The sequence below is a fragment of the Gadus macrocephalus genome, chromosome 6 (assembly GCF_031168955.1).
Source record: "Gadus macrocephalus chromosome 6, ASM3116895v1".
In the NCBI taxonomy this organism is placed as follows: Eukaryota; Metazoa; Chordata; class Actinopteri; order Gadiformes; family Gadidae; genus Gadus; species Gadus macrocephalus.
In genome coordinates, this window is record NC_082387.1 from 27,334,770 (window position 1) to 27,357,395 (window position 22,626).

The 22,626-nt window shown below is 53.2% G+C and overlaps 2 protein-coding genes across 3 annotated transcripts; one reads left to right on the top strand and one right to left on the bottom strand.

Annotated features, from left to right (window-relative positions):
* Nucleotides 1–1,499: 1,499 nt before the first annotated feature.
* On the top strand, nucleotides 1,500–18,248 carry gnl2 (G protein nucleolar 2). 2 transcript variants are annotated; one of them, XR_009526058.1, is made up of 17 exons: nucleotides 1,541–1,741; nucleotides 2,107–2,191; nucleotides 3,661–3,755; nucleotides 5,304–5,443; nucleotides 9,857–10,041; nucleotides 10,761–10,827; nucleotides 11,035–11,193; nucleotides 11,576–11,689; nucleotides 11,805–11,933; nucleotides 13,413–13,517; nucleotides 13,616–13,774; nucleotides 15,425–15,532; nucleotides 16,130–16,647; nucleotides 17,084–17,160; nucleotides 17,268–17,344; nucleotides 17,500–17,784; nucleotides 17,840–18,248. XR_009526058.1 is itself a non-coding variant. In XM_060053360.1 (16 exons), the coding sequence occupies exons 1-16, from the start codon at nucleotides 1,678–1,680 to the stop codon at nucleotides 17,632–17,634; spliced, it is 2,217 nt and encodes a 738-aa protein (XP_059909343.1). In that variant the 5' UTR covers nucleotides 1,500–1,677; the 3' UTR covers nucleotides 17,635–18,248. The 2 variants fall into 2 exon arrangements, 1 of the variants encoding a protein (XP_059909343.1); XM_060053360.1 differs by having other exon boundaries at nucleotides 1,500–1,741; nucleotides 17,500–18,248.
* Nucleotides 18,032–22,571, bottom strand: dnali1 (dynein, axonemal, light intermediate chain 1). The gene is made up of 6 exons (XM_060053394.1): nucleotides 22,236–22,571; nucleotides 21,827–21,957; nucleotides 21,278–21,447; nucleotides 20,772–20,950; nucleotides 18,287–18,451; nucleotides 18,032–18,138 (listed from the first exon to the last, which is right to left on the bottom strand). Exons 1-6 carry the CDS (start codon nucleotides 22,326–22,328, stop codon nucleotides 18,103–18,105), a joined length of 774 nt encoding a protein of 257 aa, XP_059909377.1. The 5' UTR covers nucleotides 22,329–22,571; the 3' UTR covers nucleotides 18,032–18,102.
* Between the last annotated feature and the right edge of the window lie 55 nt (nucleotides 22,572–22,626).

The following is a 22,626-nucleotide window of genomic DNA, read 5'->3' on the forward strand; positions in this document are numbered from 1 at the left end:
TTACACATATGTTGTTTGTGGATTTAAATGATAATTGTTCATGCAAAGAAAACTAAAAATGTTCGTGAAGAAGTTTGATAATTTTAGGTTTTATGTGAGGCCGCTTTGTGAACTACAGCTCTTCGCTGCTCTCGACGCATATGATATACGTCACCACACCCGCCCTTGGAACTCGGCACAGAGATGGCGATCTCTCTGCCCCACTTCGCCGCTTTTTCCAAGGGGAGGATAAAAGCATCGAAAGAGGTGAAAACCATTATAAATCGGGGCACGTGCAGAGTTTCAGTTATGCCGATGGGAAGATTGTCGGTCTTCTCCACGCCAGTCGCAGGGAGCGTGACGTCACATACGAGCCGTGTAGTCTTTCTCGTTGTGTTTTCTCTACAGCCTTTATCTGAACAATTGCACAATAAACGGTCGAACTCTTTGCATGAAAAATTATCCTTTAAATCCACAAACAACATATGTGTAATCCAGGGCATATAAAGACCGGGACCAGAAAATAATTATTTTCTCTCCATTGACACCCATTCATATTTTTCGATCTCATAGGTCCCATGAGCCCTACCGGAAGAGGCGTGACTTCGCCACTCTATAGAAGTAGCCTGTATGCATATAATGCCTTTACATTTTAATCCCTAAAGCCTTATAAAGTTTAAACATCATGAATACCTTTCATTATACACAACAAAACGAAGCAAAAAGGGTATCAATATTTACCAAATCAATTCAGTTGTTTGTTATTTTTGGGCACGTCATTATTTAATCTATATTTATTTTTTAGTTTCATAATAATAATAATAATAATAATAATACATTTAATTTAGAGGCGCCTTTCAAGACACCAAAGGTCACCTTACAGAGCATATAGTCATCATACATTTTTTAAAAAAACAAGACATTGTGGAAAAAATAAATAAATAAATAAATAAATAAACATAAGCAATAATAAATAAATAAAACAAAAACAAGACAAAACAAAAAAACAAAACAATCAAAACAGTGATCAGTTAGACGTTGTGTGCGAGTTTGAACAGGTGAGTTTTGAGTTGTGACTTGAAGGTTGTAATGGTGTCTGACTGTTTTATGTGTGGGGGGAGGGAGTTCCAGAGCCTGGGTGCTGAACAGCTGAATGACCGGGCACCCATTGTAGTGAGTCGTGATGTGGGGATACATAGTAGTCCAGCAGAGGTTGAGCGGAGGGAGCGGGAGGGAGTGTATTCTTGGAGGAGGTCGCAGAGATAACTGGGGGCTAGGTTGTGGAGAGCTTTGTAGGTGAGGAGTAGGGTTTTGTATTGGTTTTGTACATACACACATCCCAGTAGAAGGAGGACGTAACGCAGGTTTTTCTTGGAACTATAAACGTTTGTATAATTATTTATGGCGTAAATAAGTCGGTCATATCAGATCATATTTGGGCCGTTTTGATTATTCGAGTATTGTTATGAAAAACATAACATTAGTCACATGACTTCAGGCTGTATCGCTTTCCGATTGGCTGGTGTACCGGTCTCTGATTGGCTGGTCTCGGCGTCGCTCGTTTAGTGACGTCTTTCCGGTTAACGCAGCGCTCGAGGAACACGTGTGCAGTGTGTAACAACAGAACTCGGACTTTAGGACTCGTACCCGCAACCTTCTGTTTTCCCAGGTACCGCAGCATCCACCCGCCGCTCCACCATGGTGAAGCCGCGCTTCAAGGGGCGCAGCTCCATCAACACCTCCACCTCCAGCTCCAACCCTGGTGAGCGCCGTCCCACTCACAGTCACACACACTCGGCTAATGCTAGCAGGTCCGGCTAACCTCCAGCTCAATCCGGGAGAGACAGCTCACAGCTCCACCCGCGGGGAGACGGCTCCAACCCGGGTGGAGAGGAGACAGCTCACGCCTCCACCCGGGGGTCGGGTTAGCGGACCTGTATCGCTTTAGACGATGCGTTGTTGTTGCTAAGCAGCGCTGCCTCGACCGTTTGAGCGGCAGTGATCGGGAATCTAACTCGGGTCGAATCTATGTAACCCAGTATGTGACGATACCACTATGGGACGATGCCAGTATTTAATCCAGTATGTGAGGATACAAGTATATAAACCAGTTTGTGTCCCACCCAGACCGGCCCAAGGAGGCGGGGGCCACCAGCCTCCGGGACCGCTCCACCATCAAGAGGCTGAACATGTACCGGCAGAAGCAGCGATGGTGAGCCCCCCCCCCCGGTCGGCCTGCCCTGCACCCAGAACACGTCGGGAGCACTCAGTGTGTCTGTGTTGTGTGTCTCTGTGTTGTGTTGTGTGTCACTGTGTTGTGTTGGGGGTCGTTGTGTTGTGTGTCACTGTGTTGTGTGTTTCACTGCGTTGGGTGTCGTGTGTTTCACTGTGTTGTGTGTTTCACTGCGTTTGGTGTCGTTGTGTGTCACTGTGGTGTGTTTCACCGTGTTGGGTGTCATTGTGTCTCACTGCTGTGTCTCACTGTGGTGTGTGTCCCTGTGTTGGGTGTCATTGTCTGTCACTGTGGTGTGTTTCACTGTGTTGGGTGTCACTGTGGTGTGTCTCACTGTGTTGGGTATCATTGTGTGTTTCACTGTGTTGGGTGTCACTGTGGTGTGTTTCACTGTGTTGGGTGTCATTGTGTGTCACTGTGGTGTGTTTCACTGTGTTGGGTGTCACTGTGGTGTGTGTCCCTGTGTTGGGTATCATTGTGTGTCACTGTGGTGTGTTTCACTGTGTTGGGTGTCATTGTGGTGTGTTTCACTGTGTTGGGTGTCATTGTCTGTCACTGTGGTGTGTTTCACTGTGTTGGGTGTCATTGTGGTGTGTTTCACTGTGTTGGGTGTCATTGTCTGTCACTGTGGTGTGTTTCACTGTGTTGGGTGTCATTGTCTGTCACTGTGGTGTGTTTCACTGTGTTGGGTGTCATTGTCTGTCACTGTGGTGTGTTTCACTGTGTTGGGTGTCATTGTCTGTCACTGTGGTGTGTTTCACTGTGTTGGGTGTCATTGTGGTGTGTTTCACTGTGTTGGGTGTCATTGTCTGTCACTGTGGTGTGTTTCACTGTGTTGGGTGTCACTGTGGTGTGTCTCACTGTGTTGGGTATCATTGTGTGTCACTGTGGTGTGTTTCACTGTGTTGGGTGTCATTGTGGTGTGTTTCACTGTGTTGGGTGTCATTGTCTGTCACTGTGGTGTGTTTCACTGTGTTGGGTGTCATTGTCTGTCACTGTGGTGTGTTTCACTGTGTTGGGTGTCATTGTCTGTCACTGTGGTGTGTTTCACTGTTGGGTGTCATTGTCTGTCACTGTGGTGTGTTTCACTGTGTTGGGTGTCACTGTGGTGTGTGTCCCTGTGTTGGGTGTCATTGTCTGTCACTGTGGTGTGTTTCACTGTTGGGTGTCATTGTCTGTCACTGTGGTGTGTTTCACTGTGTTGGGTGTCATTGTCTGTCACTGTGGTGTGTTTCACTGTGTTGGGTGTCATTGTCTGTCACTGTGGTGTGTTTCACTGTGTTGGGTGTCATTGTCTGTCACTGTGGTGTGTTTCACTGTGTTGGGTGTCATTGTCTGTCACTGTGGTGTGTTTCACTGTGTTGGGTGTCACTGTCTGTCACTGTGGTGTGTTTCACTGTGTTGGGTGTCACTGTGGTGTGTCTCACTGTGTTTTGTGTCCCTTCCAGCGACAACAGAGGGAAGGTGATCCGGAACCTGTCGTTCCAGTCCTCTGTGACCCCCGGGACTGTAGCCCGCGTGGAGCCCAACATCAAGTGGTTTGGTGAGTCGCTGACCTCCATCCCTCAGAGACCTGTGCCCCCTACTACGAACCTCGCTGAACATAACCAGCCTCTCTTGGGAAAACCTGTAACGACAGAGACGTCACTCGCGATCCGAGTAAAATGGTACTACGACACTCACTTAGGATTCGATTAGTCGAGGTTTTCCGCTTTGTTTCAATGCGCGTTCACGTGAAAGGGGTGTTTATCGCATCATTTTACTTACCTTTACAAACTGGTTAGATCAAGCAGTCTATTTCACTCAAGAGTAACAGATAGCTATATGGACCTCCTATGAGGAGTTCATAACTCAGATAACAGCTAGGGTTAACACATTTGCACATAATAAGGCTAGGGAGGCATGATGGCAAAAGAGAGCCGCCCGAAAGTGTAAATTTGTATGTGAAAAGTTTCTGCATATTGTCCATAAAATAACCGCCAAATGCAGAATTGTTCGCCATTAATCCCAATGGAGTGATGAAGTTTTCAAAATGCATAAGCAATGGCCAACCTGCCTTATTCTATAATTTAGGAAATTCACTTTAAATAGACCCTACGTAAGAAATAAGTAAGTAAGTAAGAATTGGGATTATTTAAGCTTCACATAAATGCGCATCAATTAGGAGACGAACCCTGCATGCAGAAATTCAAGACTGACGCGCTACCTCCACTCTCTTACGGAGACACAATGCGCAAGAGTAAGCATTGCCTACATTAGGTCCAACAAGGACGATCAAATAGCAAATACCCTCTGATGAGAACCTGTATCTTATAAAGAATATTCCCAGGCAATGCCAAGGGATCGATCCCGAAGACCCCCTGTCAGAGAGCCCCTGTACGATAGGCGCCGAGGTCACCCAGTGAGTAGCAAACTCTGAGTACACACCCAGTAATGGTGCCGGCGTTGTCAAAGGAGGGGCTAGGAAGCTGCGCAAGGCGATCTTACCCGTTAGACGTAGCTGATAACCTGCTCCCGACCAGGTTGGGTTGACAGCATAAGTCACCATGGTGATGCAGCGACGCTAAAAGAGGGCGACTTTCGTGTCCCAGCTAACCCAGGCTGTGAGCGCAACATACCTCGCTAACCCTCTAATGGAGGTTCGTAGTACAGGCCCTCCATCCCTCCCACCAGGGGGCCGGGGGACCTTTTTAGATGTTTACTTATGAGGACTTGTGTCCTCTCCTCAGCCTGTTGTCATGTTGTGGTCGTTGAATGGAGGGTTTCATAGAGTTGTGTCCGCTGTTCTCCAGCCTGTTGATGATGTTGTTTGGTTCTGCACACAGCTGTTGGTATTCAGTGATGAGTTGAAGGTGAACTGGTCCCAGCAGCTCTCTGCCCCCTCGGTAGTTTAGTGTGTGCTGTACGCACTGAGACTGTTCTGTACCGGTGTTACTCATCATGGTCTCAAAGAACACGCTAACCTACTTATTATGTCTCTAATGGAGAGGGAGAGAGAGAGAGGTTTTAGAGAAGAGGGAGCGCCTGGTAGCCTATGAGCAGAGGTGGGCGTACTGCCTCCATCTTACCCTCTCACCCTCCGTGCCTCCAGCCAACACGCGGGTCATCAAGCAGTCGTCCCTGCAGAAGTTCCAGGAGGAGATGGGGCGCGTGCAGAAGGACCCGTACAGAGTGATCATGAGGAGGAGCAAGCTGCCCATGTCCCTTCTCCACGACCGCATCAAGGCCCACGTGAGTACCACCTCCACCCCATACACCTCCACCCCATACACCTCCACCCCCATACACCTCCACCCCCAGGATACACCTCCACCCCCAGGATACACCTCCACCCCCAGGAGATACACCCCCACCCCAGGAGATACACCTCCACCCCCAGGAGATACACCTCCACCCCCAGGATACACCTCCACCCCCAGGAGATACACCCCCACCCCAGGAGATACACCCCCACCCCAGGAGATACACCTCCACCCCATACACCTCCACCCCCAGGAGATACACCTCCACCCCCAGGAGATACACCTCCACCCCCAGGAGATACACCTCCACCCCCAGGAGATACACCCCCACCCCAGGAGATACACCTCCACCCCCAGGAGATACACCTCCACCCCCAGGAGATACACCTCCACCCCCAGGAGATACACCTCCACCCCCAGGAGATACACCTCCACCCCATACACCTCCACCCCCAGGATACACCTCCACCCCCAGGAGATACACCCCCACCCCCAGGAGATACACCCCCACCCCAGGAGATACACCTCCACCCCCAGGAGATACACCTCCACCCCCAGGATACACCTCCACCCCCAGGATACACCTCCACCCCCAGGAGATACACCCCCACCCCAGGAGATACACCTCCACCCCCAGGAGATACACCTCCACCCCCAGGAGATACACCTCCACCCCCAGGAGATACACCCCCACCCCCAGGAGATACACCTCCACCCCCAGGAGATACACCCCCACCCCAGGAGATACACCCCCACCCCAGGAGATACACCTCCACCCCCAGGAGATACACCTCCACCCCCAGGAGATACACCTCCACCCCCAGGAGATACACCCCCACCCCAGGAGATACACCCCCACCCACCAAGTCCTTTAGTTGTTTTGGTGGTTGGGAGGAAGGGAGAGGGGATAAGAGGGAGGGGGGGGGGTGCATCAGACTGAGATGGAGGTCCACAGAGACAGCATGTTCCAGTTGATGGTGTTTTGAGGGTTCTTGGATGCTGTAAACTCTGTGGTGGTAGATCTTCTTGTCTGTGGAGAGTGCCAACTCTGAGCTCTCCAGAGGATTCCAGATCCTTCATTGGTTCCGTGGCAGCACGGCCTCGTAATCGCTCTCGTACGCCCGGGGATTATTGAAACCCGCCGTTAAATGTCTGAAAATGAATTCCTGGCGTCCTAATGGGAGGGCAGGCCTGGTGTTGGGCGGCCATCCCAGTGATGTAACCGAGGAGTTCATTCCTTGATACTTTGAGATGGATCGTGTTCCTGCTGCCTGTCTCCAGGAGCCCGGCGGTGTTGATGGGGTCAGGGGTCGCTCAGCTGGCCGTATGTTGCCACTAGCTTGTGCTGCTGCTAGGGGGGACAATCTCTTGGCACCTCTCGATTCGATTATGAGGTCAACGACTCGATTCTAAAACGATTAGCAATGCATCTCAAGGCAACAATGTTTTTTATTTACATTTCCAAGGGTGTTTTTCTAAAATATATCTCTGCATCTCAGTTTGCTACTCAGAGTTGGCTAATCACTTCCTTATTTTGTGATGATCATTAAAGACATCAACAGATTGATTAACTTATCTAATTTTATTAGAGGAAAAACTTTTTTTTTTTCACAAATATGACGTTCTATGAACGATGCAATAATCAATGCAGCCTGCAGTACAACACGATATGGAAGTATGTAAAAAAATAGGTTGCAGTTTTCTTTTCTTTCTAATCTTTCTTTTCTATGACATCAAAGAGAAAGCTGCTCTTGAATTAGGAGTTCTTGTGTCTGGCTGTGAGTTTGCGTTAATGCTATGCGTAGGCTGAATCACAATCGTGTCAAGACAAATCAGATTGGCCAATGCACACTGAAGATAAATTAAATAATTTTAAATTACTAAATTTATCCCTCTCTGGCAGACAGGATGTTGTCAACGTCTTTGGAGGACTATTTCTGTGATCGCTTATTTTCCCGATAATGACCGGCGATTGCGATTAAAAAAAAAGTATTATGTTTTGTAATATTCCCTAAAAATGAATTTACATTATAACATCTTTATTGAACTATTGAATTGTAAAAGAAAGATAAATAGAAATTGTACTGATTTCCAGTCATTAACGGTAACAATTATTTATTTATTTTGCATATTGCGTTCTATTCCATCACGGTTGTGCTTGTATCAGGAGAGCTCAGCTGCGGTTCCCATGGTTATTGAGGAGGAGACAATTAGCATTTTTTTGTCTGCATGTTTTAATATTCTGCAAACAAGAACCGGTTTCTTGGAAGATACGGTTGTTAGGATCTTGATTTGTTACCATAACAGAAAAGAACCCCTGTAGATATGGTAGAGGTTTAAACACTGCTCCAGTGAATCAGCATGAATAACGTCTGTTTACAATGCCAAGGATTTCCTCTCCCTCTCCCCAGCTGGTGTCCTAACCTCCTCCTCCTCCCCCTCTAACGTCCTCCTCCTCCTCCCTCTAACGTCCTCCTCCTCCTCCCTCTAACGTCCTCCTCCTCCTCCCCCTCTAACGTCCTCCTCCTCCCTCTAACGTCCTCCTCCTCCCTCCTCCCTCTAACGTCCTCCTCCTCCCCCCTCTAACGTCCTCCTCCTCCTCCCTCTAACGTCCTCCTCCTCCTCCCTCTAACGTCCTCCTCCTCCCCCTCTAACGTCCTCCTCCTCCCCCTCTAACGTCCTCCTCCTCCTCCCCCTCTAACGTCCTCCTCCTCCTCCTAACCTCCTCCTCCTCCCTCTCTAACGTCCTCCTCCTCCCCCCTCTAACGTCCTCCTCCTCCTCCCCCTCTAACGTCCTCCTCCTCCTCCTAACCTCCTCCTCCTCCCCCTCTAACGTCCTCCTCCTCCCCCCTCTAACGTCCTCCTCCTCCTCCTCCTCCCTCTAACGTCCTCCTCCTCCTCCCTCCTCCCTCTAACGTCCTCCTCCTCCTCCCTCTAACGTCCTCCTCCTCCTCCCTCTAACGTCCTCCTCCTCCTCCCTCTAACGTCCTCCTCCTCCTCCCCCTCTAACGTCCTCCTCCTCCCCCTCTAACGTCCTCCTCCTCCCCCTCTAACGTCCTCCTCCTCCCCCCTCTAACGTCCTCCTCCTCCCCCCTCTAACGTCCTCCTCCTCCCCCCTCTAACGTCCTCCTCCTCCCCCCTCTAACGTCCTCCTCCTCCTCCCTCTAACGTCCTCCTCCTCCTCCCTCTAACCTCCTCCTCCTCCTCCCTCTAACGTCCTCCTCCTCCTCCTCCCTCTAACGTCCTCCTCCTCCCTCTAACGTCCTCCTCCTCCCCCTCTAACGTCCTCCTCCTCCTCCCTCTAACGTCCTCCTCCTCCTCCCTCTAACGTCCTCCTCCTCCTCCCTCTAACGTCCTCCTCCTCCTCCTCCTCCTCCCCCTCTAACGTCCTCCTCCTCCTCCCTCTAACGTCCTCCTCCTCCTCCCTCTAACCTCCTCCTCCTCCTCCTCCTCCTCCTAACGTCCTCCTCCTCCTCCCTCTAACGTCCTCCTCCTCCTCCCTCTAACCTCCTCCTCCTCCTCCTCCTCCTCCTAACGTCCTCCTCCTCCTCCCTCTAACGTCCTCCTCCTCCCTATAACGTCCTCCTCCTCCTCCTCCCTCTAACCTCCTCCTCCTCCCTCTAACGTCCTCCTCCTCCTCCCCCTCTAACGTCCTCCTCCTCCTCCCTCTAACGTCCTCCTCCTCCTCCTCCCTCTAACGTCCTCCTCCTCCTCCTCCCTCTAACGTCCTCCTCCTCCCCCTCTAACGTCCTCCTCCTCCTCCTCCCTCTAACGTCCTCCTCCTCCCCCCTCTAACGTCCTCCTCCTCCTCCTCCTCCTCCCTCTAACGTCCTCCTCCTCCTCCCTCTAACGTCCTCCTCCCCCCTCTAACGTCCTCCCCCTCCTCCCCCTCTAACGTCCTCCCTCTAACGTCCTCCTCCTCCTCCCTCTAACGTCCTCCTCCCCCCTCTAACGTCCTCCCCCTCCTCCCCCTCTAACGTCCTCCCCCTCTAACGTCCTCCTCCTCCTCCCCCCTCTAACGTCCTCCTCCTCCTCCCCCCTCTAACGTCCTCCTCCCCCCTCTAACGTCCTCCTCCTCCTCCCCCCTCTAACGTCCTCCTCCTCCTCCCCCCTCTAACGTCCTCCTCCTCCCCCCTCTAACGTCCTCCTCCTCCTCCTCCTCCCCCCTCTAACGTCCCCCTCCTCCCTCCTCCTCCTCCTCCCCCCTCTAACGTCCTCCTCCTCCTCCTCCCCCCTCTAACGTCCTCCTCCTCCCTCCTCCTCCTCCTCCTCCCCCCTCTAACGTCCTCCTCCTCCCCCCTCTAACGTCCTCCTCCTCCCCCCTCTAACGTCCTCCTCCTCCTCCCCCACCTCCTCCTCCTCCTCCTCCCCCCTCTAACGTCCTCCTCCTCCTCTCCTCCAGAACTCCAAGGTGCACATCCTTGACACCGAGGGCTTCCAGACCACCTTCGGCCCGCGGGCCCAGAGGAAGAGGCCCAGCCTGCTGGTGGAGGACGTCAAGGACCTGGTGGTGCGGGCGGAGGCCTCCGTCCTCTCCTACAGCGCCGACAAGGACCGCGACCTGGTCACCGAGGATTCAGGGGTCCGGTAAGGTCTAGTGCTCTGTAAACCAGGTCCCTCTAGTCTAGTGCTCTGTAAACCAGGTCCCTCTAGTCTAGTGCACTGTAAACCAGGTCCCTCTAGTCTAGTCTAGTGCTCTGTAAACCAGGTCCCTTTAGTCTAGTGCTCTGTAAACCAGGTCCCTCTAGTCTAGTGCTCTGTAAACCAGGACCCTCTAGTCTAGTCTAGTGCTCTGTAAACCAGGTCCCTCTAGTCTAGTGCTCTGTAAACCAGGTCCCTCTAGTCTAGTGCTCTGTAAACCAGGTCCCTCTAGTCTAGTGCTCTGTAAACCAGGTCCCTCTAGTCTAGTGCTCTGTAAACCAGGTCCCTCTAGTCTAGTGCTCTGTAAACCAGGTCCCTCTAGTCTAGTGCTCTGTAAACCAGGTCCCTCTAGTCTAGTGCTCTGTAAACCAGGTCCCTCTAGTCTAGTGCTCTGTAAACCAGGTCCCTCTAGTCTAGTGCTCTGTAAACCAGGTCCCTCTAGTCTAGTGCTCTGTAAACCAGGTCCCTCTAGTCTAGTGCTCTGTAAACCAGGCCCCTTAGTCTTGTGCTCTGTAAACCAGGCCCCTTAGTCTAGTGCTCTGTAAACCAGGTCCCTCTAGTCTAGTCTAGTGCTCTGTAAACCAGGTCCCTCTAGTCACGAGCAGGGGGGGACGGTCATGAGGAAGAGGAGGATGGGGATGATGAAGTGAATCCTGTCTCTCCAGGGAGGAGGTGCGCGAAGAGATCTTCAAGAAGGGCCAGTCCAAGAGGATCTGGGGAGAGCTGTACAAGGTACGGTATCACTGCTACTGTTTCACACACGCATTAACACACCTGATGGATTGACTGGTCCAGTGATTGGCGGGTCCTGTGATTGATTGGCGGGTCCTGTGATTGATTGGCGGGTCCTGTGATTGATTGGCGGGTCCTGTGATTGATTGGCGGGTCCTGTGATTGATTGGCGGGTCCTGTGATTGATTGGCGGGTCCTGTTCCCTAGGTGATTGACTCGTCCGACGTGGTGATCCAGGTCCTGGACGCCCGGGACCCAATGGGCACGCGCTCCCAGAGTATCGAGACGTACATGAAGAAGGAGAAGCCATGGAAACACCTCATCTTCGTCCTCAACAAGTGTGACCTCATCCCAACCTGGGTCACGGTAGGTCACCTCTGAAGACCTTTCCTGACCAGCCAATCAGAGCTGACGTTACCCTGAACCTTACTGAACAGTTTCTGCATTATTAGATGAGTATGTGAAAAGGTCCCTACAGTATTCCATGAGGACCGGTGTTTAGCCCCCCAGTACTGCACAGGAACTGGAGTACTGGGTACAACACACCGTCAGTAGGGGAGGCCACAGTTTATCCATGACCATGAACCCCCCCCTTGTTGTTGTGTATCCATGACCATGAACCCCCCCCTTGTTGTTGTGTATCCATGACCATGAACCCCACCCTTGTTGTTGTGTATCCATCATGATGAACCCCGCCCTTGTTGTTGTGTATCCATGACGATGAACCCCACCCTTGTTGTTGCTATAGAAACGCTGGGTGGCCATTCTCTCTGCCATTAACCCCACCCTGGCCTTCCACGCCAGCCTCACCAACTCCTTCGGCAAAGGCTGCCTCATTCAGCTGCTCCGGCAGTTCGGCAAGGTGAGCCTCACCCTCCACCTCCACCCGCTGACGTAGATCTCTGTAGGGGGCCCAGACATTAGTAGTGGAGCCACTTCAGCAGACTGACGTAGAGCATCTCCTCCTCCCCCCCCAGCTCCACACTGATAAGAAGCAGATCAGCGTTGGGTTCATCGGCTACCCCAACGTGGGGAAGAGCTCCGTCATCAACACCCTGAGGTCGAAGAAGGTCTGCAACGTGGCGCCCATCGCCGGGGAGACCAAGGTACTGTACCGCCCTCCCCCCCCCCCATCCCCAGCTATATACAGACAGACCCGACCCCCCCCCATCTCCAGCTATATACAGAGAGACCCCCCCCCATCTCCAGCTATATACAGAGAGACCCCCCCCCATCTCCAGCTATATAGACAGACCCCCCCCCCCCCAACCCAGCTATATACAGACAGACCCCCCCCTCACCCATGTCTCTCTACGGTCTTGTCTCTCTAGGTGTGGCAGTACATCACTCTGATGCTCTGGGTCTTGTCTCTCTACGGTCTTGTCTCTCTAGGTGTGGCAGTACTCTGATGCTCTGTGTCTTGTCTCTACGGTCTTGTCTCTCTAGGTGTGGCAGTACTCTGATGCTCTGGGTCTTGTCTCTACGGTCTTGTCTCTCTAGGTGTGGCAGTACTCTGATGTTCCGGGTCTTGTCTCTCTACGGTCTTGTCTCTCTAGGTGTGGCAGTACATCACTCTGATGCTCTGGGTCTTGTCTCTCTACGGTCTTGTCTCTCTAGGTGTGGCAGTACTCTGATGCTCTGTGTCTTGTCTCTCTACGGTCTTGTCTCTCTAGGTGTGGCAGTACTCTGATGCTCTGGGTCTTGTCTCTCTAGGTGTGGCAGTACTCTGATGCTCCGGGTCTTGTCTCTCTACGGTCTTGTCTCTCTAGGTATGGCAGTACATCACTCTGATGCTCTGGGTCTTGTCTCTCTATGGTCTTGTCTCTCTAGGTGTGGCAGTACTCTGATGCTCCGGGTCTTGTCTCTCTACGGTCTTGTCTCTCTAGGTGTGGCAGTACTCTGATGTCCGGGTCTTGTCTCTCTACGGTCTTGTCTCTCTAGGTGTGGCAGTACCCTGATGCTCTGGGTCTTGTCTCTCTACGGTCTTGTCTCTCTAGGTGTGGCAGTACCCTGATGCTCCGGGTCTTGTCTCTCTACGGTCTTGTCTCTAGGTGTGGCAGTACCCTGATGCTCTGGGTCTTGTCTCTCTACGGTCTTGTCTCTCTAGGTGTGGCAGTACCCTGATGCTCTGGGTCTTGTCTCTCTACGGTCTTGTCTCTCTAGGTGTGGCAGTACCCTGATGCTCCGGGTCTTGTCTCTCTACGGTCTTGTCTCTAGGTGTGGCAGTACCCTGATGCTCTGGGTCTTGTCTCTCTACGGTCTTGTCTCTCTACGGTCTTGTCTCTCTAGGTGTGGCAGTACCCTGATGCTCTGGGTCTTGTCTCTCTACGGTCTTGTCTCTCTAGGTGTGGCAGTACCCTGATGCTCTGGGTCTTGTCTCTCTACGGTCTTGTCTCTCTACGGTCTTGTCTCTCTAGGTGTGGCAGTACCCTGATGCTCTGGGTCTTGTCTCTCTACGGTCTTGTCTCTCTAGGTGTGGCAGTACCCTGATGCTCTGGGTCTTGTCTCTCTACGGTCTTGTCTCTCTAGGTGTGGCAGTACCCTGATGCTCTGGGTCTTGTCTCTCTACGGTCTTGTCTCTCTAGGTGTGGCAGTACATCACTCTGATGCGCCGTATCTTCCTCATCGACTGCCCGGGCGTGGTGTACCCGTCTGAGGACAGCGAGTCAGACATCGTCCTGAAGGGAGTGGTGAGTTCAGCCACAATGATCGTCTTGTTATTATTCTTTGAGCTGCTCTGTAGTCTAGGTCGGTAACCATTTGACCGCCTGCATCATGTTCTCCTCAGGTCCAAGTGGAGAAGATCAAGCACCCAGAGGAGCACATCGCGGCCGTCCTGGAGCGGGCCAAGCCTGAGTACATCCAGAAGACCTACCGCATCCCCACCTGGAGCTCCCCAGAGGACTTCCTGGAGAAACTGGCCTTCCGCACAGGGAAGCTGCACAAGGTCAGCAGGGGGCCGGGCTTTACCGCAGATCACCTCCCTATCTGAAGGCCCCCACCCAGGAGGCGCTCTGTCCCTGACCAGGAGACGCTCTGTCCCTGACCAGGAGACGCTCTGTCCCTGACCAGGAGACGCTCTGTCCCTGACCAGGAGACGCTCTGTCCCTGACCAGGAGACGCTCTGTCCCTGACCAGGAGACGCTCTGTCCCTGACCAGGAGACGCTCTGTCCCTGACCAGGAGACGCTCTGTCCCTGACCAGGAGACGCTCTGTCCCTGACCAGGAGACGCTCTGTCCCTGACCAGGAGACGCTCTGTCCCTGACCAGGAGACGCTCTGTCCCTGACCAGGAGACGCTCTGTCCCTGACCAGGAGACGCTCTGTCCCTGACCCAGGAGACGCTCTGTCCCTGACCAGGAGACGCTCTGTCCCTGACCCAGGAGACGCTCTGTCCCTGACCAGGAGACGCTCTGTCCCTGACCAGGAGACGCTCTGTCCCTGACCAGGAGACGCTCTGTCCCTGACCAGGAGACGCTCTGTCCCTGACCCAGGAGACGCTCTGTCCCTGACCAGGAGACGCTCTGTCCCTGACCAGGAGACGCTCTGTCCCTGACCAGGAGACGCTCTGTCCCTGACCAGGAGACGCTCTGTCCCTGACCCAGGAGACGCTCTGTCCCTGACCAGGAGACGCTCTGTCCCTGACCCAGGAGACGCTCTGTCCCTGACCCAGGAGACGCTCTGTCCCTGACCAGGAGACGCTCTGTCCCTGACCCAGGAGACGCTCTGTCCCTGACCCAGGAGACGCTCTGTCCCTGACCAGGAGACGCTCTGTCCCTGACCAGGAGACGCTCTGTCCCTGACCAGGAGACGCTCTGTCCCTGACCCAGGAGATGGTCTCCCATCAGCTCGTTAAGAATCAGTGGCTCGTTAGTGACCCAAGCTCATAGATAAACCAGTCGATCATAGATAAACAGTGTTGTTAATAATCATTCGCTTTTTAAGAATCAGCTTTTAATAACCAGTGGCTCCTTAAAGGAGAAATCCGGGGTAAAATGGATCTGGGATAGGATTGGTATGATAACGAGTTGGAATGTTCGTTTGGCAGCAAAAAAGTGCATATAGACGCATTCTTAAGTTGGCTGATTTCAGCCGATTCTACCAAAACGCTATTAACTTAGAAAGATAGGGGTATGTCTCATGGTAAAAAACTAAATCGCTATTTTAAACCACTTACAAGGCTAGAAGTAGCCCTACACTTATTTGGTAGTATAATAAGGGTCTTGACATATAAAAGGAGGCATTGATAACTTTGTAAGTGACAGATTGATATTAAAAATGACATTTTACACACACAATACCATCCGTAGTTCACCTGTCGACGCCATCTTGTCTTTAAGACTCGATAGGTAGATTGACGAACACAGAGCTTGTGACATCCGTCAACAACACGCAAGCTCCGTGTTCGCCAAACTACCTATCGAGTCTTAAAAACAAGATGGCATCGATGGTTGAGCTACTGATGGTATTGTGTGTATAAAATGTCCTTGTAATAAACCATCCATTTGACACCGGATTTCTCCTTTGACTCCCAGTGGCATTTAAATAGGCAGCCGAGTGGCAGCATGATATGTGATCATAGGGCTGTTGTGTTGCAGGGCGGAGAACCAGACATTGTCACGGTCTCTAAGATGGTGCTCAACGATTGGCAGAGGGGACGCATCCCGTTCTTCGTGAAACCGCCAGGACCCGATAACGACCCGGAGGTGAGAACCGGTGGAACCATATGGCAGGGATGACGTCATCGTGACGGTGTGAGGACGTCATCGTGACGGTGTGAGGACGTCATCGTGAGGGTGTGATTCCATCATTGCGACATTGTGACGGCGTCATCGTGACGGTGTCATTGTGACGTTGCGACGGCGTCGTGATGGCGACATGGCGTCATAGTGACGTCATCGTGACGTGTGACAGCGTTATTGTGCCTGGGCTGATGGCGTCATCGTGACGTGTGACAGCGTCATAGTGACGTTGTGATGGTTTCATTGTGATGGTGTTATGACCTCATCGTGATGGTGTGACGGCGTCATCGTGACTGCGTGATGACGTCATCGTGGCCTCTTCATGTCTATCTTTGGGTTGTTCTGGAGGCTAGTGTTTCATCCATGTTGTGTGATGTGAACTTTGAGAAGGTCATCGTGTTATTCGTTCATCCTTTCCTTTGGGTGTGTCGGCTGTGTGCTGCCTCCTAGAAATCAATCAATATTCAGGAAAACGACCAACTATTGTATTAGTATGGACGCTAGCTGCTAAAAGAGAAGGAAGGGGGAGACCTGACCATGGATGTGATGTGACTCCTGCAGGGCAAGGAGAAGGAGGCCGCTGCACCTGGGGCTGAGGTGCAGGTGCAGGAGGAGCAGCAGCAGCAGCAGCAGCAGCAGCAGCAGCAGCAGGAGAAGGAGGAGCAGGAGCAGCAGCAGGAGGGGGAGGAGGAGGTGGCGGCCATGCCCGCAGAGCAGGAGGCCCAGGAGAGATGTAAGGAGAAGCAGAAGGAGCAGGTCCAGAAGATTCTGGCCGGCGTGCGTCAGAACTTTGGGAAGATCTCGGTGGCGCCGGAGTTCAACGACGAGGACCTGGACCCCGTGGAGATGAACGACCTCGACCCCTCCGACTTCTCCGACGTGGAGGAGGAGGAGGAGGAGGAGGAGCAGCAGCAGCAGGAGGAGCAGGCTGCAGCAGGGGGACAGGCGCGGGGGCCCAGCACCGCGGCAGCAGGGGTGACCAAAGGCCCCAGCGACAAGATCCGTCAGCTGGACGAGAAGATCGCAAAATACAAGCAGTTCCTGGACCGCGCCAAGTCCAAACGCTTCTCTGCCATCCGGTACGTCCCACAGCCAGGGCCTATCCCTCTAGGAGCCAGGGCCTATCCCTCCTTCCTCTCTGTGGCCCCGAGGAGCCAGGGCCTATCCCTCTAGGAGCCAGGGCCTATCCCTCCTTCCTCTCTGTGGCCCCGAGGAGCCAGGGCCTATCCCTCCTCTCTCTGTGGCCCCTAGGAGCCAGGGCCTATCCCTCTAGGAGCCAGGGCCTATCCCTCCTCTCTGGCCCCTAGGAGCCCCTGAGATGTGTTATTGTGAGAGGCTCCATGTGGTGCCGGTGCTGCCTAATCAACGGCCTGTCTTCAATAAGGGCCTCAGCCCTGGCAGGGTGTGCACCGCTACATCACAGGCTGCGCGCAGCCCCGTGTGGCGGGAGTCCAGTCAGCCGCCAGCTTCCAGCGGCCTTGATGCGCCGCTAATGTTCTCTCTCTCTCTGCACAGGATTCCAAAGGGGCTGTCAAGCAAAGTGTTAGCAGACGACAAACCAAAACAAGATGAGAAGCAAGCCCATATTAAAGGTAGGTCTACACACATCCCCCCCACCCCTACCACCTGCTAGTGTCTTTATCGTTGGGGAATGTCCCAGCATCAGCCTGGTTAACGCTCAGTGCTCTCCTGTTCCCAGCTGTGATCGAGAGGTCAAAGAAGAGGAGGGCGGGGGAGGAGGGAACCCCGGCCGTGGCCAAGATGACCTCCAAACAGGTGACCTCTTCCTCTTCATCACGGCCTGTTTCTCCTCGTCTGTAAACCATGGTGGACGTGAATCTAATATACAACAGAGTGTAAATGTAGCGACAGCGGGGTCGTGGAGGGAACCTGCTCTGACGCCTCCCACTCTCTCTCTCTCTCTCTCCCAGAGACGCGCAGCCGAGCGGGCGAGCAAGCTGAAGGTGGGCGCGCGTTACTACGAGACGCACAACGTCAAGAACAAGAACCGGGACAAGAAGATGCCCGTGTTGGAGGGGAAGAAGGGCAAGAAGGCAAAGCGCTAGAGGAACGCTGTGGACACTAACAGGCCTTCACACAGCCTGCTGGCGGACTGACAGGGAGGAGTCCTAAGAGGAGCTCTCATTGGTGGAGGGATGGGGGCGTGGCTCGCTGAGCCTTTTGTTTAATGGGTTCCCTGAGTGCACACTTGGAATGTGTGGAGGTGAAATGTGTCCTCCATCAAGTGGACTGATGGAGGACACATTTCAGCTCAGTGGAGTGTGCACTCCAGAGCCTTCTGTTGGAGCCTCAGGGGGCAGATAAGGACTCATTAATCCACCTCTAGACACATGTCTGACCCACGCGCCCGCTGGCATCTCGACAACCTTTCAAGTCTCAGAGAAAACAATAACTTGTGCTGTAAAAAGATGATAAAAAGATATTTACACCCAGAGACCCACAATGTGTTGAATGTTTTTTATAAATCTGCGTCCAGGCCTTAAATGAGGTCAGGCGTCTTGTGTCGGAGGATCTCATTTCTTTGGAGTGATGGTTACTTCCAGCTGGGCCTGCAATGAGAACATTCTTTAAATGCTAACGTGGAAAAAATAAATAAAAAAACCTGTCATTTCAATGTAAACTACATTACTCTTTCAAATAAAAAGCTATTTTAAATAAAGTGGTTGTAAATGTTGAAAGGAGGGGGTCATGCGTCACCTTGAGCTGCTGGTTGGTCCTCTTGAGGAACTGGATCTCCTCACCGTGCTTCCTCTCCTCGGTCTGGCGGATCTCCAGCTCTCTCTTCTCCACCGCCTCACATCTGGCCTTCTGCTCGCTCAGCTGATGCTCCAAGTCCTGCTTCTCCAGCTCCAGCTCCCTGAGCTACAGACCAGGAACCATCAACAGACCACTGAGCTACAGACCAGGAACCATCAACAGACCACTGAGCTACAGACCAGGAACCATCAACAGGCCACTGAGCTACAGGGCAGGAACCATCAACAGACCACTGAGCTACAGGGCAGGAACCATCAACAGACCACTGAGCTACAGACCAGGAACCATCAACACCACTGAGCTACAGACCAGGAACCATCAACAGGCCACTGAGCTACAGACCAGGAACCATCAACAGAGCACTGAGCTACAGACCAGGAACCATCAACAGGCCACTGAGCTACAGGGCAGGAACCATCAACAGACCAGGAACCATCAACACCACTGAGCTACAGACCAGGAACCATCAACTGAGCTACAGACCAGGAACCATCAACAGGCCACTGAGCTACAGACCAGGAACCATCAACTGAGCTACAGACCAGGAACCATCAACAGGCCACTGAGCTACAGACCAGGAACCATCAACAGACCAGGAACAATCAACAGACCACTGAGCTACAGACCAGGAACCATCAACAGACCAGGAGCCATCGACAGACCAGGAACAATCAACAGACCACTGAGCTACAGACCAGGAACCATCAACACCACTGAGCTACAGACCAGGAACCATCAACAGGCCACTGAGCTACAGACCAGGAACCATCAGCAGGCCACTGAGCTACAGACCAGGAACCATCAACAGATCACTGAGCTACAGACCAGGAGCCATCAACAGACCAGGAACAATCACCAGACCACTGAGCTACAGACCAGGAACCATCAACACCACTGAGCTACAGACCAGGAACCATCAACACCACTGAGCTACAGACCAGGAACCATCAACAGGCCACTGAGCTACAGACCAGGAACCATCAACAGACCCGGAACCATCAACAGGCCACTGAGCTACAGACCAGGAACCATCAACACCACTGAGCTACAGACCAGGAACCATCAACAGACCACTGAGCTACAGACCAGGAACCATCAACAGACCACTGAGCTACAGACCAGGAAACATCAACAGACCAGGAACCATCAACAGACCACTGAGCTACAGACCAGGAACCATCAACAGGCCACTAAGCTACAGACCAGGAACCATCAACAGACCAGGAGCCATCAACACCACTGAGCTAAAGACCAGGAATCATCTACACAACAGGAATCAACACATCATGTCGGGAACCATCAACACAACAGACCAATAAAACCATCAACACAACAAGAACATCAACACAACAGACCAGGAACCATGAACAAAAAAAAAAAGGAACCATCAACAAAAGAGACCAGGAACCATCAACAGACCAATGAGCTACAAGACCAGGAACCATCAACACAACAGAACAATGAGCTATAACACCAGGAACCATCAACACAACAGAACAATGAGCTATAACACCAGGAACCATCAACACCATAGGCCAAGGCAGTCCTTACAACCAGTACTGGACACTAGCTGACCCCTAGCTCTCTACTGGACGCTAGCTGACCCCTAGCTCTCTACTGGAAGCTAGCTGACCCCTAGCTCTCTACTGGATGCTAGCTGACCCCTAGCTCTCTACTGGACGCTAGCTGACCCCTAGCTCTCTACTGGACGCTAGCTGACCCCTAGCTCTCTACTGGATGCTAGCTGACCCCTAGCTCTCTACTGGACGCTAGCTGACCCCTAGCTCTCTACTGGACGCTAGCTGACCCCTAGCTCTCTACTGGAAGCTAGCTGACCCCTAGCTCTCTACTGGACGCTAGCTGACCCCTAGCTCTCTACTGGACGCTAGCTGACCCCTAGCTCTCTACTGGACGCTAGCTGACCCCTAGCTCTCTACTGGACGCTAGCTGACCCCTAGCTCTCTACTGGACGCTAGCTGACCCCTAGCTCTCTACTGGACAGCTAGCTGACCCCTAGCTCTCTACTGGACAGCTAGCTGACCCCTAGCTCTCTACTGGACGCTAGCTGACCTTTAGCTCTCTGCAGTGTGTGCTAGTTGACTCACTCTCTGCCTCTCTCACTCTCTCTGTCTCTCTCTCTGCCTCTCTCTCTCTCTCTCTGTCTCTCTCTCTCTCTCTGCCTCTCTCTCTCTCTCCCTCTCTCTCTCTCTCTCTGCCTCTCTCTCTGCCTCCCTCTCTCTCTCTCTCTGCCTCTCTCTCTCTCTCTCTCTGCCTCTCTCTCTCTCTCTGCCTCTCTCTCTCTCTCTCTCTCTCTGCCTCTCTCTCTCTCTGCCTCTCATTCTGCATCCCTCTCTCTCTCCCTCTCTCTCTCTCTCTCTCTCTCTCTGCCTCTCTCTCTCTCTCTCTGCCTCTCTCTCTCTCTCACCCGTGTCTCCATGTCGCTCTTGCCCTGCTCGGCCTGCAGGGCCTTGCGGACCCCGAACGCCATGCTGCTCTCGTACAGCGTCTGGTAGGCCGCCACCGTCATGCGGATCTCGTTGCGGATGCGTAGAAGCAAGACGCCGCGCTCCGCACAGTTGATGGTCACCTGACGGATCAGCTCGTCTGAGGGTCAGAGGTCACAGTTGCTGGTCACCTGACGGAACTGCTCGTCTTAGGGTCAGAGGTCAGGGTAAGGAGGCAGCTGTTTGATTCTACTACAGAGGGCCCAGTATGACTCCATCACCCAGTGGACCAACGGGCGGCTGGTTGTGATGGGTGATGGAGCCCTGGTGATCTAGAAGCACTAGGGAGCGCTCCCATCGTTGTGGATCACTTTGAGATATCAGGTGTAGCTCATGTGGACAGAGCCCCCAGTCAGGGTCTGTGGGCTCTGCCCACCCCCAGTCAGGGTCCGGGGGTCTCCTCCAGGCCCCAGCAGCCGGTCCTCACCAAAGCACTGTCCGTACAGCTCTCGGCGGACGGGGCAGATGCCGGTCTCGCGGGCCTGCCGCCGCCCCAGCAGCGCGTCCAGCTGGTCCGTGAGCTGCACCACGTCGGAGCGCGTGCAGGGGGTGCTCGACACCTGCTGCACCCACAGCTGGCCCGCCTCCGCCCACTCCCTGCAGACACACAGCACCTCAGCAGGCGGAGCTCACAGACCTACAGCGCCGCCTAGAGCCACTGGACGCTGACATCAGACAAGCGGATACAACTATAGAAGGAGCTTCACTCTGTTAGTGACCATGGGGCCAGATAGGAGCCCAATGACTAGTGGGGTCACCCAGTGGGTGGGGTCACCCAGTGGGTGGTGTCCCCCAGTGGGTGGGGTCACCCAGTGGCTGGTGTCACCCAGTGGGTGGTGTATACCCAGTGGGTGGGGTGTATACCCAGTGGGTGGGGTGTATACCCAGTGGGTGGTGTCACCCAGTGGGTGGGGTGTATACCCAGTGGGTGGGGTGTATACCCAGTGGGTGGTGTCACCCAGTGGGTGGGGTATACCTGGGGGGCAGCAGGGCGTTGAGGACCTCCTCCGTCTGCTGTCTAGGGGCGTCGGCCCCGGGGGATCGGGGGGGCGGGGGGACCGGGCCGGACAGGGGGGGCTGCTGGGGGCTGGGCTTCAGAGACCGTGCCTACACACACACACACACACACACACACACACACACACACACACACACACACACACACACACACACACACACACACACACACACACACAAATACAGACAGGCACACAAATACAAAGATAGACACACAAACAAATTAATTGATTGCAACAAAAAAATTGCATTTAATTACTCCTATTCAAACATGTATGAGCCCAGAATCGGGATTTGTTGAGCCGGTCAGAGCGGTTTATTGAGCCGCTTCAGAGCGGTTTTCTGGTTCAGGTTCCTCTCCGTCCTACCTTGGGGGTCTTCCGGTCCGCGGTTCTGTCCACGGCTCTGCTCTGCAGGACCGGGGTGTCGTACCTCAGCAGGGACTCCGCCGGGGGGATCATTCTGATGACTTTAACTCACTTTCTACGGCGGGAGAAACAGTAAATACTCGACGCTTCACCTGTGACTCTGACTGTTGATGTCGTCATGGTTACCAGCAGCCGTACGCTCATCACGTTGACCGTTAATGTTGCCATGGTTACCAGCCGTCCGGTAGCGCATGCGCTCTGCTACCCGCCTGAACTGGGGTCAGCTGGAGGCTGAAACGTCGTCCGTACTCATGCTATAGTGGTATAATTAATACTGTACGCGGACTTCACTTCTCAGCTCATTCAAACTGGGATAAAGAATAAATAAAGA